The sequence below is a fragment of the Girardinichthys multiradiatus genome, chromosome 4, assembly GCF_021462225.1.
Source record: "Girardinichthys multiradiatus isolate DD_20200921_A chromosome 4, DD_fGirMul_XY1, whole genome shotgun sequence".
NCBI classification, from domain to species: Eukaryota; Metazoa; Chordata; class Actinopteri; order Cyprinodontiformes; family Goodeidae; genus Girardinichthys; species Girardinichthys multiradiatus.
In genome coordinates, this window is record NC_061797.1 from 16,123,068 (window position 1) to 16,138,603 (window position 15,536).

Below are 15,536 nucleotides of genomic sequence, written 5' to 3' on the forward strand. Positions count from 1 at the left end.
GAGGTGAAATAATTTGTGGTCAGTGACAGCAGATTTCTTTTTCATTAAAGGAAAGATTGGTGGTTGAAACCTGCAATACTGGCTCCACTTTGTAAGGGCAGGATTTTATATTTAGAAGAACTTTTGTTTTGTTGTATAATGGGAATTATGAAATGTTGTTTTTATTTCTTTATTTTTCTAGGATCAAGGTCCTTTTGAAAAAAAAAAAAAAAAACTCTTTTTCAAGGGGGTCCTGGCCAAGAGGAAGCAACACATAAAAGACAATTATTGTTACACAGTAATAAATGAGCCTAATAAATGAGCCAGCGATAGTTGGCTCATCCTCAGCAGTTCCCTTCTTCTACAAAAGTAAATAAGAAATAAATAAATATTTTCCCTTCCTGTGGGAAAACAGTTGTTTGTGAGTGCACACCTGTAGCGTGTACGCCCTCTACCTCCAGGGAGACAAGAGGAGGAGAAGGAGGAGGGGCCCATGCACTGGATATTCCTGCTGGGTTAGAGGAGGAAGGAGTTGAAGGGCAGGAACCCGGCAGACGGCATAGTAACACACACCTTCATAAAGTCTGAGGCACAACCTGCCTGCGGCTTCAACTCTCCTCTCTCACAGCGGCAGCAGCACCCTGCAGTCATGCTCAGTCTCATCAAATTCCCACGAATCTTTAGCATCAATCAGGTGCCCAAAGTAAGTTTATCTTTACTGCACATTTACTTTAAACTTAGCTAATTTCTCCTCGTTTAACTAATCTGAATTAGCAAGAAGAGTGGGGAATTACTGAGGAAGCCTTCCAATAGTATGTGTAAAGTAAAGATAATGATAATGCTATTGATTTATGGATTTTATAAAAACCTTTTTTTTTTTTTTTTGCTCATGTTGTAGCTTGGGACTTTGTTTTCTGCTAATGTTAACATCCAGCAGTTCAGAAGAAAACTCTCCCGATTTATTCTGATTCATCTTTATGGTGGATGAATCTATAACTCAGGTTCCTGAATAATTACTCTGAAACAGGCAGATTTTTGGACACCCTAGATTAAACATTTGCAGCGCTGAGAGTTTTTCCGTCTGATATGCAAAATGTATTTTTTGAGACTTGCATTGGCTGCAGAACCGAAGCGAAGGAACAGGTTTCTCAAATTTCCTAAAATGTCCAAGCCCTAAACAACAATTTGTTATGTGTTTTATCTGTGTGGAGGTTTTCCATGAGGACAGCATCATTTCTGGGTACCGGCACCCACGAAGCTCAGCCACTGACTGCATCCTCAGCCTCTTCCAGATGACCAATGAGACACTCAACATCTGGACCCACTTTTTACCCACCTGGTAAGCTGACAAATGTTTCTAAGAAAGCTTTAATATCACATATAAGATATCTGTTACTTGTACTAAATGAAATGAGGCACCTTAGTGGATTCAGATTTTTAAAGACAGCACACTGATCTCTAAGCATGGAAATGTTTTCTGATTCTATGAAGCTCCAGCTAATCTTTGTTTTGCTTGACCAGATATTATGCAAAGAGTAATAGAAAAAAAAAAAAAGAAGAGAAGAGATTCCATAACCACAAGAAACACCCACAACGTGTGTCTACGTCATAAGAAGGGAATCTTAAACATCCTGTAAAACCTGTAGGCTAAAGAGGTTTCTTGATGTCTCTTACATAATATCACATTTTTCTTTTCTCGGGGACAGTCTCAGACACACTTGGTCTCATGATTTCCACCTCAGTTTATCCGTCCTCTTTTAGTGAAATCTTCGTGTGCTTGTTTGTTATCGAGTTGCTGCACAACAAGTGCGTTTTAGGTTTCTACATGCATATAGTCGTAGGGTCACTCCTCTCTGCAGCTTCTGTACTGCTACCCACCCATTACCCTATTAAGACAGTGTCTCGCCCACGGCCAAAATTGAATAGATTAAAAAATGATCTAAAAGGAGGAAATCAGGAAAATCTAATAAAAATAAACACAACTCAGACCGAAAAGAAAAATAAAACAATTAAATTGCAAAGCACTAAAACCTCTTATGTTTGTTGTTTTGTACCGTCCACCAGGCCCTTACTTTCAATTTTTAGATCAGTTTTCAGACCTTTTATCTGATTTAGTGTTAAATCCAGATAAAGTTATTATAGTGGGGGATTTTAACATTCATGTAGACGCTGAAAGTGATAGCCTAAATATAGTGTTTAATGCTATCTTAGACTCAATTGGCTTTGATCAAAACATTAACAAACCTACCCACCTTTGTCTTCATTCTCTGGACCTTGTGCTGACATATGGCATTGAGTGTAAAGACATAACAATATTCTCTCATAACCCTGTCCTGTCTGACCATTTCTTAATAACCTTTGAGTTTAAATCACAAACATTTCTAAATAAATAATTCTAAATTAATAAATACATACCATAGAAGCATGAATGAAGATTTCTATAAATATAACTTGAGAGCTAGTACTAAAACTCTGGGATTTTAATGGACCGGTGCAAAGAGGATTGGGTGGCGGACGAAGGTGGAGACCTCAACGGCCCGATCCCCGGATGCTTAGGCTGGCTCTAGGGATGTGGAATGTCACCTCGCTGGGGGGGAAGGAGTCTGAGCTTGTGCGGGAGGTCGAGAGATATCGACTAGAAATAGTCGGGCTCGCCTCCACGCACAGCGTGGGCTCTGGAACCCATCTCCTTGAGAGGGGTTGGACTCTCTTCTACTCTGGAGTGGCCCACGGGGAGAGGCGGCGGGCTGGTGTGGGTTTGCTTGTTGCCCCCCAGCTCAGCCGTCTCGTGTTGGGGTTTACTCCAGTGGATGAGAGGGTTGTATCCCTGCGCCTTCGGGTTGGTGAGAGGTCTCTGACTATCATTTCAGCCTACGGGCCGAGTGGTAGTGCAGAGTACCCTGCCTTCTTGGCGTCCCTGTCGGGGGTGCTGGATAGTGCCCCTCCCGGGGACTCCATTATTCTGCTGGGGGACTTCAACGCCCACGTGGGGAACGACAGTGACACCTGGAGAGGCGTGATCGGGAGGAATGGCCTCCCCGATCTGAATCCGAGTGGTGTTTTGTTATTGGACTTCTGTGCTAGTCACGGATTGTCCATAACGAACACCATGTTCAAACATAAGGGTGTCCATCAGTGCACTTGGCACCAGGACACCCTAGGCAGGAGGTCGATGATCGACTTTGTTGTCGTATCATCAGACCTTCGGCCGCATGTTTTGGACACTCGGGTGAAGAGAGGGGCTGAGCTGTCCACTGATCATCACCTGGTGGTGAGTTGGATCCGCTGGAGGAGGAGAAAGCCGGACAGACTCGGCAGGCCCAAGCGCATAGTGAGGGTCTGCTGGGAACGCCTGGCGGAGCCCTCGGCCAGGGATGTATTCAACTCCCACCTCCGGGAGAGCTTCGACCAGATCCCGGGGATGTTGGAGACATAGAGTCCGAGTGGACCATGTTCTCTGCATCTATTGTCGATGCTGCTGCCCATAGCTGCGGCCGTAAGGTCTGCGGTGCCTGTCGTGGCGGCAATCCCAGAACCCGGTGGTGGACACCGGCAGTAAGGGATGCTGTTAAGCTGAAGAAGGAGTCCTATCGGCTGTGGTTGGCTTGTGGGACTCCTGAGGCGGCTGACGGGTACCGTGAGGCCAAGCGTGCTGCGGCCCGGGCTGTGGCAGAGGCAAAAACTCGGGCCTGGGAAGAGTTCGGTGAGGCCATGGAGAAGGACTACCGGTTGGCCTCGAAGCGATTCTGGCAAACCGTCCGACGCCTCAGGAGGGGGAAGCAGTGCTCTGCCAACACTGTTTATAGTGGGGGCGGGAGACTGCTGACCTCGACTGAGGACATTATCGGGCGGTGGAAGGAGTACTTCGAGGATCTCCTCAATCCTGCCATCACGCATTCCGTGGTGGAAACAGAGGCTGGGGACTCGGGGTTGGACTCTTTCATCACCCAGGCTGAAGTCACCGAGGTGGTTAAAAAGCTCCGCGGTGGCAAGGCTTCGGGGGTGGATGAGATCCGCCCTGAGTACCTCAAGTCTCTGGATGTTGTAGGGCTGTCATGGTTGACACGCCTCTGTCCCCGACCGCCATTGCGTGGCGGTCGGGGACAGTGCCTCTGGACTGGCAGACTGGGGTGGTGGTCCCCCTTTATAAGAAGGGGGACCGGAGGGTGTGTTCCAACTACAGGGGGATCACACTCCTCAGCCTCCCTGGTAAGGCCTACGCCAGGGTATTGGAGAGGAGAGTCCGACCGATAGTCGAACCTCGGCTTCAGGAGGAACAGTGTGGTTTTCGTCCCAGCCGTGGAACACTGGACCAGCTCTATACCCTCTACAGGGTGCTCGAGGGTTCATGGGAGTTTGCCCAACCGGTTCACATGTGTTTTGTGGACCTGGAGGAAGCATTTGACTGTGTCCCTCGTGATGCCCTGTGGGGGGTGCTCCAGGAGTATGGAATCAGGGGCCATTTATTAGGGGCCATCAGGTCTCTATACAAGCGGAGCAGGAGTTTGGCCCGCATTGCCGGCACTAAGTCGGACCTGTTCCCGGTGTATGTTGGACTCCGTCAGGGCTGCCCTTTGTCACCAGTCCTGTTCATAACTTTTATGGACAGGATTTCTAGGTGTAGCCAAGGGCCTGAGTGGGTCTGGTTTGGGGACCAGTGGATTTTGTCTCTTCTTTTTGCGGATGACGTGGTCCTGCTTGCCCCTTCTAGCCAAGACCTACAGCATGCGCTGGGGCGGTTCGCAGCCAAGTGTGAAGCGGCTGGGATGAAGATCAGCTCCTCCGAGGCCATGGTTCTCGACCAGAAAAGGGTAGCTTGTCCTCTTCAGGTTGGAGGGGAGTTCCTGCCTCAAGTGGAGGAGTTTAAGTATCTCGGGGTCTTGTTCACGAGTGAGGGAAGAATGGAGCGGGAGATCGACAGACGGATCGGTGCAGCTGCCACAGTAATGGGGGCGCTGTGCCGGTCCATTGTGGTGAAGAGAGAGCTGAGCCGAAAAGCAAAGCTCTCAATTTACTGGTCGGTCTACGTTCCTACCCTCACCTATGGCCATGAACTTTGGGTCATGACCGAAAGAACGAGATCACGGATACAAGCGGCTGAAATGAGCTTCCTCCGTAGGGTGGCCGGGCACTCCCTTAGAGATAGGGTGAGGAGCTCGGCCATCCGGGAGGGGCTCGGAGTAGAGCCGCTGCTCCTCCACATCGAGAGGAGCCAGTTGAGGTGGCTCGGGCATCTATACCGGATGCCTCCTGGACACCTTCCTCGTGAGGTGTTCCAGGCACGTCCCACCGGGAGGAGGCCCAGGGGACGGCCCAGGACACGCTGGAGGGACTATGTCTCTCGGCTGGCCTGGGAACGCCTTGGGCTCCCCCTGGAGGAACTGGAGGAGGTGTCTGGAGAGAGGGACGTCTGGGCGTCTCTGCTGAGTCTGCTGCCCCCGCGACCCGGTCCTGGATAAGCGGAAGACGACGAACGAACGAACTTTGAGTTTAATTTAATACTCCACACCTGAATGAACATTTCATTATAGTAGATCATTATCAGGCGATGCTGTAACAACCTTTAAAGAATCTGTTCCACTTTTAATTTCCTCATTATCACTGAAAAGCACAGTGGAGGGCAATAATTCTGTTTCTTCCCCTTCACAAATTGATTCTTTTGTTCATAGTGTTTCTTCATCATTGCGTGATGCATTAGACAATGCAGCCCCTTTGAAAAAGAAGGTAATCATTAATAGGAGGCTAGCTCCTTGGTTTAATTCAGAGCTGCGTACTTTAAAGCACAATGTTAGAAAATTGGAAAGAAAATGGCGCTCTACACACCTAGAGGATTCCTACTTAATCTGGAAAAATAGCCTACTGTTGTATAAAAAGACACTTCACCAAGCTAGAACAGCTTATTTCTCATCATTAATAGAAGAGAACAAGAATAATCCTAGGTTTCTCTTTAGTACAGTTGCTAAACTTACACAGAGTCATAGCTCTGTTGAGCCATCCATTCCCTTAGCTCTTAGCAGCCATGACTTTATGGGATTCTTCTTAAATAAAATTGATTCTATTAAAAAGAAAGTCTTTGACATACTCCCGAAGATGATTACTTCATCCTCAGCAAGTGAGACAACATTGGAAATAACTGCAGAACCTGATTTGTGTTTGGACTGTTTTGATCCTGTGAAGCTTCCTGAGTTATCAGAAATATTAGCTTCATCTAAACCTTCAACTTGTATGTTAGACCCAATCCCAACCAAATTATTTAAGGAAGTGTTCCCTCTGATTACCAGCCCCATTTTAGATATGATTAATCTATCTTTAGTAAATGGATATGTACCACAGGCTTTTAAGTTAGCTGTAATTAAACCTTTACTTAAGAAACCTTCGCTTGATCGAGATGACTTGAAAAATTACAGACTTATATCCAATCTTCCATTCTTATCTAAAATTCTTGAGAAAATAGTTGCTAATCAAATGTGTGAGCATTTACACAGCAATGACCTGTTTAAAGAGTTCAAGTCAGGTTTCAGGGCTCATCATAGCACTGAAACAGCTCTGCTGAAAGTCACTAATGATATTCTTATGGCCTCAGATAATGGACTTGTGTCTGTTCTGGTTCTGTTAGATCTCAGTGCTGCATTTGATACAGTCGATCACAATATTCTCTTAGAAAGGCTGGAATATGCTGTAGGGATCAGGGGAACAGCGCTAGGCTGGTTTAAATCTTATCTGTCTGACAGATTCCAGTTTGTTCATGTAAATGATAAATCATCTTTAAACTCCAGGGTTAATTGTGGAGTACCACAGGGCTCAGTACTTGGGCCAATTCTCTTTACTATATATATGCTTCCAATAGGTCAAATTATTAGGCAGCATGGGATAAATTTTCAGTGTTACGCTGATGATACTCAGCTTTACTTATCCATAAATCCTGATGAGCCCAACCAGTTAGATAGGCTACAAGCATGTCTTGAAGATATAAAAACTTGGATGACGTTAAATATTTTGCTTCTAAATTCAGACAAAACAGAAGTTGTCGTCTTTGGACCGGAGTCTTTAAAAAAGAAACTGCTTAGTCAATCACTTAACCTGGATGGCATTAAATTGACCTCTGATAATAAAGTAAAAAACCTTGATGTTATTTTTGACCAGGACATGTCATTTAAATCCCATATTAAACAGGTTTCTAGGATTTCCTTCTTTCATCTCTGGAACATTGCCAAAATTAGAAATATCCTGTCTAGGAGTGATGCTGAAAAACTAGTCCATGCATTTGTTACTTCAAGGCTGGATTATTGTAATTCTTTACTATCAGGATGTCCACAAAATGCAGTTAAAAGCCTTCAGCTGATTCAAAATGCTGCAGCAAGAGTTCTGATGAAAATTAAAAAGAGAGATCATATTTCTCCTATTTTAGCTTCCCTCCATTGGCTCCCTGTTAAGTCCAGAATAGAATTTAAAATTCTCTTCCTCACATATAAAGCCCTTAATGATCTAGCTCCATCATACATCAGAGATCTGATTGTTCCTTATGTTCCTAACAGAGCACTTCGTTCTCAGACTGCAGGTTTACTGGTGGTTCCTAGAGTCTCTAGAAGTAGAATGGGAGGCAGATCCTTTAGTTATCAGGCTCCTCTCCTGTGGAACCAGCTCCCAGTTTTAGTCCGTGAGGCAGACACCCTGTCTACTTTTAAGGCTAGGCTTAAAACTTTCCTTTTTGATAAAGCTTATAGTTAGAGTGGCTTAGTTTATCTTGAGCTATCTTCCTTATTTTTTACCTCCATCTTCTTCCCTCCCTGTTGGTTGAAGTAAGGGGGAGTCAGGTTTAGCCTAAACCGGCTCAGTTATGGTTGAGGTGCAAACACACCCTCCATTTCTGCTACCTGTATGACCCCTTCTCTTTTCCAATGGTTATAATCAGTCTGACAGAGGGAGGTATCCCAATCATTGTGGTTTTTAGTATAACAATGACCATCAGTGGGACCCTTTGTGAGGTGCCTTGAGACGACAATGTTGTAAATAAGCGCCGTTTAACTAAATAATCTGAACTGAAACTATCTCTGTTGTTATGCTGCTATAGGCATAGGCTGCTGGAGGACATAATGACCACTTTCACCCTCTTCGCTACATTCTCACAATACTCTCCAGTTTTGCATTGTTTGCTGTTATTTCAGCTTTTAACTTTGTTCTCTCTTTTCTCTTCCTAGAAGCTACACCTGGCCTGGCTCTGTGTCTACCTGTGACACCTTTCTGGAGAGGGGGGTCGTCTGAGCTTCTGCTGGCAACAACTTAATGCTCACCCTCTACCGATGATCCGCATAGCCCTGTCTTTTAGTATTTAACCCTTTCTCTCTCCTAGACATGGAAATTGACTGAGGTTTTACTGTAACTAATTATATGTGCTCTCTTTCAGACTCTAACCTTCAAAACTGGCTCAGAGTTGATCTGTTCTTTCTTTCTAGGTGAAACGACTAAAGGAGCTACATCCATTAACATTTACTTTTCCTTCTCATAGAAAGTACTCCTGGATCAGTGCTTCTTTGTTCTCTTTGTGTCTCTGCTTTGTTCTCTCAAACCCCCAGTCGGTCGTGGCAGATGGCCGCTCACACTGAGCCTGGTTCTGCTGGAGGTTTCTTCCTGTTAAAAGGGAGTTTTTCCTCTCCACTGTCGCTACATGCATGCTCAGTATGAGGGATTGCTGCAAAGTCAACACCAGTGACTGTCCACATTCTCTACATGCTCATCCGGGAGGAGGGAATGCTGCAAGTCACTGACTGAATGCAATCTGCTGGGTTTCCTTAGATAGAAAAACGTTTTATCCAATTTGAATAAATAACTGAATCTGACTGCATTGTTCAATTGTTAGGATTAATTGGAATGTATGAACCCGACTGTTGTGAAGTGCCTTGAGACGACATGTGTTGTGAATTGGCGCTATATAAATAAAACTGAATTGAATTGAATTGAATATAGTTTTCCCAGGGCAACAATGAGTCTGTCACCAGTGTAACATGACACAGACTGAATATACTGACAGGTTTGTTTTGAAGTCATCATCCCAACAACCATGTGGATCCCCCCCTCCTGCCTCGCGGTGTTTCCCTGACACACCACGAATATGTAGGCTTAAAGGAAACCCCTCTGACCCATATAGTTTATTTATTATTAGAGTGATTTACAGTGTTTGTCTAATTTGGCGTAAATTACAAATAAATCCGGTTCATGTGGCAAGAATAAAAGACATAATTAAAGTCAGTTCATTGTGTCAGAAATAGTGAGAACTTGGCAATGATGCATTGAAAGGAGAGAAACTTTAGATTATTGTGGTCTTTATTTGAATTTGTCCATCAGAGCAGTTTTGTATCATTGCATTTTAAAAAACAGTTTTATTACCATTTATTAGAAAACCGTTAATATCAACAAAACCCCACCCAACCCAGAAGAAAGAGACCTCTTAAAAAAAGAAAGAACAACAGAGCAGGACATTAAACATTCATAAACTGATTCCTTAACTAGCCTAGCCATAGATGAACAGTTACATCATTCAGCTTCACAACTACCTATAGGTAGGTTGTTGCCAAAAACAGTTGAGCTGGATGTTACATTATGATCCTAAGCTTCAGTCAAAAAGATAACCACATCCAAGCATGATTCCCATATACAAAAACAAGAAGGGAAAAGCAGAAAAAGTCTCTTTCTGTTGACTGCAGCGGTCATTCTATTAAATATGGATAGCTTGAATAACAGGTCAGATTGGAGTGCAGCAAGTGTATTTTGAACTTGAAATGTTTTGAGAAAATGACTCCACGTCTTGTCAGATTCGTCACTTTGATTCTGAACTGAAGAACTGATGTTTTTAGGACTGAGACATAGAAAGGCAATGAATATGAGTGAGCAAGACAGTAGTCTACTATCTCAATAGTAAGGCAAGACAACCAAAAGATGGCACGAGTTTCACATCAGTAATATGTTTATCAACCACAACTGCTCTACATAGGAAAGCAAGTAAAAGGTCAGTGACCTTATTCAGGCTGAAACAAAAAACACTTTTTTTAGAATATTAACTAGCAAGAGCAATGTTTTGTGTGTTTTTGTGTTTTTAACTCCTTCTGTCCAGTTTCCTTCACCTGCTTTGTTTAACATCAACTCTTGGATATTTTCCAAATGCCTAGACACAAACGTCTGGACGCATTCATGTTGTCTGTGTGTGTTTACCCCAGTATTTTAAACTTACTGCTGAGATTAATGCCTTCTATGGCCTCTCCTCACTTCCACCTAACCTAGATGCCGGTTGTTTTGGCTGCACTGTCCAAAAGAAATGGAGGTGTGTTCATCCACGCGTGTGCTTGGATGTGGCTCTATTTGGAACCTTGTTGATGACACATGGGTGTTTTTGTCAAGGGGGAGATGTAGACCTAAGGCCTGGCACTAATGAGCAGGTCTGCGCCTCAAGCTTTCATGCGTGTTGCCGCAATTAGTGGACTGCTCAGTGATGGGGAAACATTGACGGCAAAACACAATATACACTACAGCATCCTGATCAGATTAGGTTGTTTGTGTAGTGACTTAGCTATTATGTAACTGACTGGTGCTGAAAACTACAGTTTAATTGAGGGATAATAATTCATAATTGTAGAGTTTTTTTCTAAGGGAACAACATCTATTTATTGTTGAGTAATTCTGCTTTTAAAGTGACATTTTGTATTAATTTCATGGGATGTTTTGTTTCTTAGAAAACAAACTCTCCTAAACGTTTATAATTCACCTGCTATAAGTGGAATTTAAGTTCTCAGTTAAACACAGTTAAAAACACAGTTAAAAATATATGGGATAGTAAAAGTTAATCCTAAGTTGTTACTCAGTGATTGTAAAAGCTTCATGAGTTTAATGTGGCAAAAGCAAATTATAATACTAACACCTCCCTACTGCTGTTTATTTTGGTACATTTTCCTTTTATTACTTTAACAGCCTTTTGTTTTAACATAACACAATCTGAAAGAATAAGAGTACATTTGGTACACTTAAATCGGTGCAGAAACTTCTTTCTTGCTATGTTTGTGATGTGAATTATCGGTGCCGTTAACTTTGCTATTACAAAATTTTTGATATTAGGCAGAAATGAGACATGTTTTTGTTTTGGCAGGTACTTCCTGTGGAAGCTGGTGACGGTGGTGCTGATGCAGCAGGGATGGCAAGACACCTTCACCTGGCCTCTGTTGGTCTTCCTCTCCTCTTGCTGCATTTATCCATTGGCGTCCAGCTGCGCTCACACCTTCAGCACCATGTCACTGCGGGCACGCCACATCTGCTTCTTCTTTGATTATGGGGCGCTCAGTTTGTACAGCTTAGGTAAGCGCATCCTTCTCACTGCCCAGAATCCTTAAAGGGTAACAGTTTATGTTAGGGGTTCTCAAAAGTTAGTTGTTCATTTGAAATGTGCTAAATAGAAATATTTGCTCTGTATTAGATGTTATGAGGGCACAAATCAAAAGTGTCCATAGATATCAGTAGTGTTCGCATTTGTTCTTGGTTTAAAAGTATCTATATAGTGGGAGTGTCATCTTTCATTTTTAAAGATCTATTTTCCTCATTTTAAGCAACATTGTTTATTTGTGCTGCTATAGGGTCTGCAATTGTTTATTCATTATACGCCTTCCCCGACAAGTGGTTGAACAGCTCCTTTCACCAGTGGTACATCCCCATTGCTGTGGCTAACACCGTCATTTGCACCGTCCTGGCCTGTTACTCCAGGTATGATAAGGAAATAATCCGTTATTACTGGGGCTGCTACTTTTAGTAGAGGTTAGTAAAGTTCAGCTTCATTCCTAAGCCAACTAAAAGTCATCCTACACACACACACACACACACACACACACACACACACACATTCATACCTTTCATATTATCCTAAGCTAATTCTTGTTCTTTCCTTCATCTTTCCCTGTTGCTTAGGCTTGGCTTTCCATTCCTGCAATATAACCATGATGTTGTAAAAAGGTAAAGAGACTGCAAATAGTAAAAATCTTCTTTTGTCTTTTTCATTTTCCAGAACATTTTACTCCCGCTGTGTGCTATGAATCTTTTAATTCCTCCTAAAGACGTACGCAACTGCCTTCTTGAATTTTCCATGATTTGTGAACCTGCTTTGCTGAATATCTTTTGGAGAAACTATTGAGCAACAATAAAATATGTGTTTATTAGCAGTGATTATAGGGACCAGCCCTGAACTGGTCCGTGTACTTCACCCGGACAGGTCAAACAAGAAAAGAGCAGTTAAACGTGTTGTGTAACAATCTGACTCATTCAGTTTTTGTAAGAAAATCAAAGCCTATTCTGATTTCTGACAGTTACACATTACAAATATATAATAATGTAAGTTACCAATAGTTATAGATACATCAGCCCTATCCCATAGTTTGAACATTAAGTGACATGTCAGGACTTAACCAGGCTCTAAATTATCACACATGGATCATAAACAATTAATAATCAGTGTAATATTAGTACACCATCATTGAAAAATACTTTTTCATTTTTGCAGATTACCTGAGAGTCCAAAGTTCAGCAAATTCCTGCGGATCCTTGCCTTTGCCTATCCCTACCTGTTTGACAACATTCCTCTCTTCTACAGGGTATGGCTGCTTTAAGCCGCATAAGCTTGCTTTTGTTGCCTTCAGCTCACCATATTTAATCATTTATTACATTTCAATTAAATTTGGACATTTGGTATTGATGGGATGAGAAATGTCTAATTGCAGATGGTTTTACACAACAGAAGGCTAATTTTTATCTGTAGTCTGTTACTAAATAAATGAAACCTTCACTCCTCTTTTGAGATTTAAGCTTCAGTTTGGTTTGGACATTTCATATAGATGCTAGATTTGCAAACATTGATTTATGTTTGTATTTAATTACTTACGTCTCAGCAAAGCTTCAGTTTAAGCCTCATCTAAAGATGTTAGGATGCTCAACATGCTTTGGGCCCCTGTTTTTTGCTGATATTACTTATATGTTGTGTTCCCAGGTGTTTCTGTGCACAGGGGATGGCTGCACTAACAACGACACCAACATTCTCCACTACAAACACATTTCCCTGGCTTTCCTCACCGGCTTCCTCTTTGCCACACATTTACCTGAACGTCTGGCACCTGGCAGCTTCGACTACATAGGTAAAATTCCTTCAAAGTGCAGTCATTGGTGTCAAGCTTTCATCATTCTGGTCATGTCACTGCACGAATTCTGCAGTAGATTAAACAAAGGTTATTTCCTTTGTTTTGTACAGTTTCATCTTCAACATTTGGATGCACTCTGACCACTGATTAAAAGTCTTTAAAACCTAATGTAGCCTGCAGCATAGCTGACCAAACAGGCAAGGAAAGGACTTGTCACATAAACAGTATTAGATTTGAAACACATGAGAACTCTTTGCAAACAGGTTAAAAAAGTAAAAATTATGCAAAACACCTACTTTAATACAATAATTGTTTATTATGTTTTGAACAAATACCTAAGTATAATGTTTCAAGTCTGATTGTTTTTTGTATTGAAAAAAGTTTTTGCGATGCATAATTTTGTAAAACTTAAAATTGAATTGCGTGTTATTTAAATTATCCATGTTTCTAATACTGAGTGCATCTCAAAATCAACATTAACTAACAAATGGTAAAGATCATTTACAGTGAGGAGAACAAGTATTTGATACACTGCCGATTTTGCAGGTTTTCCAACTTGCAAAGCATGTAGAAGTCTTTAAATCTTATCATAGGTACTCTTCAGCTGTGAGTGACAGAATCTAAAACAAAAATCCAGAAAAGCCCATTGTGTGATTTTTAAGTAATTAATTAGAACCTAATAGAACCTAAACTTATAGGCATGAAGAAAATGTCCTGTCCTAATAAAAAATAATGAATTAAACAATGAATGATGATAATATTTATGACAAAGGATAAAGATGCATGGTACGCATACCAGTGAGTACTTTTATTAAAGGTATTCTGGATACTGAACCACACACAGAACGGAACACTTATACGAGTTTAATGAGTCAATGTTGCTTTAAAGCTACCTGTTTGATTTCAGATGAAGGAGATTCTGAACTTCCATGCTGTGAAATATTAACAAAGTTTATCTCTTTTGAGTTAAACATTGTGAGAAGATGTTAATGCGCAACTACTGCTGGGTTTTTGGTAACAGCCAGCTGCCAGCCATTATAAAACAGTGGTGAATCATTTGCTCTGTGGCGAGCTCAGAAGTTATTACTGAATTATAACTCGACTGCTCCCTCTGCAGGTCACAGCCACCAGCTCTTCCATGTGTGCGGCATCCTAGGCACCCACTTCCAAATGCTGGCCGTAGAGCAGGACATGGTGACGAGACGTCCCTGGCTCACCGTTAACTCCATTCCCATCTCGTCTGCTAACTCAATGGGTCCAGCTGTGCTGTGTGTGGTGCTGAATTTGATCATCATCTTGCTCTTCAGTCTGCCTCTCTTTTCTGGCCCAGTGTGTAAGGAAAGCAAACATGGAAAAGATAAAGAGAAAGTGGCAACTAAAGGCTGCTCCTGTTACTAAATCTTAACCCAGGACTTATAAACGGGGGAAAAGAATAAGTGATGGTGAGAAAAAAGAAACAGTGTAAAAGCATTCAGCTGTGATAGCTGCTATGAAAGTATTCGAGAGCTGAGCTGAAAATCTAGGGACAAGTTGATTTTTAATGCAATGAACACTACAATAAATGTAACAGTTTCGGTGGAAACTTGTTCTTGTATAGAGCTACACGGACATTAGGTTTGCTGTATTATGTGGTGCTTCAAATATTTGCACAGATATGTTTTTTTACTGTTCTCCGAGTGTCATACATGTGGGGAATGAAGGGACTGTGGGGAACAAAAACGATGTCAAGGATGAAATTCACTTTTAATTTGGAATTTTAAAGCTTTGTTTGTCACTTTAAGTTTTCATGTTCATAACACTCAAGTCTTTTAGATGGTACTGTCAAATGTTTTCTTTTTGAGTTGAAACTTTCAGCATAAGGACGGCTTCATAAAATGTGTCATAAATTTCTGATGTTGTTGAAGCTATTAACCAATGATACTGTCATAAGATTCCTGTGTCCGTCCACCTGGAAGTTGTTGGAATTTTTGTTTGTTTGGTAAAATATGTAAAAAGAAAGTATTTAAATTTTAAATTATTTATTATAGGTTTTTGTCAAATACAATTTAAACCAAGCATTAATTTATTTCATTTGGATTACTTTCTATTGTATGATTAATTAATATTATTGTACAGATGAAAACATTTTATTTGTAAAGGCAGAGTTGCCTATGCTTAGTTAATTATCAGATGCTTAAATTTAAGTCACTTTTGTGCAAATTAGAGGTTTTGTCAGTACATCACTAAGGGTGGAAACCTAATGACAGACCCAAAAATTGATGGAGGTATTTATATCCCTTTAGAAATATCTTGGGATCCCACTTGAAAATCTGGGCAGTGGCTATTTTTCCTGTCTCAACCTCTGACTTTATTGTAGAGTGGAGAAATATCATTCAAGCTATAGTACAATTATAT

At 41.7% G+C, this 15,536-nt stretch overlaps 1 protein-coding gene across 2 annotated transcripts; it reads left to right on the forward strand.

Annotated features, from left to right (window-relative positions):
- The first annotated feature begins 519 nt into the window (after positions 1 to 519).
- paqr5b (progestin and adipoQ receptor family member Vb) lies at positions 520 to 15,197 on the forward strand. Of its 2 annotated transcripts, XM_047363554.1 has the most exons (8): positions 522 to 682; positions 1,191 to 1,318; positions 11,114 to 11,319; positions 11,595 to 11,721; positions 11,923 to 11,967; positions 12,512 to 12,602; positions 12,995 to 13,139; positions 14,260 to 15,197. In XM_047363554.1, exons 1-8 carry the CDS (start codon positions 629 to 631, stop codon positions 14,538 to 14,540), a joined length of 1,077 nt encoding a protein of 358 aa, XP_047219510.1. In that variant the 5' UTR covers positions 522 to 628; the 3' UTR covers positions 14,541 to 15,197. The 2 variants fall into 2 exon arrangements, with proteins under 2 accessions (XP_047219511.1, XP_047219510.1); XM_047363555.1 differs by lacking the exon at positions 11,923 to 11,967 and having other exon boundaries at positions 520 to 682.
- The last annotated feature ends 339 nt before the right edge of the window (positions 15,198 to 15,536 follow it).

Excerpts from the sequence above, each read along its gene's own strand:
- paqr5b (XM_047363554.1), top strand. The coding sequence starts at position 629 with ATGCTCAGTCTCATCAAATTCCCACGAATCTTTAGCATCAATCAGGTG. Across the intron at positions 11,722-11,922 it reads GTCCTGGCCTGTTACTCCAG|GCTTGGCTTTCCATTCCTGC; the intron begins GTATGATAAGGA and ends CCTGTTGCTTAG. Across the intron at positions 11,968-12,511 it reads AACCATGATGTTGTAAAAAG|ATTACCTGAGAGTCCAAAGT; the intron begins GTAAAGAGACTG and ends TCATTTTTGCAG.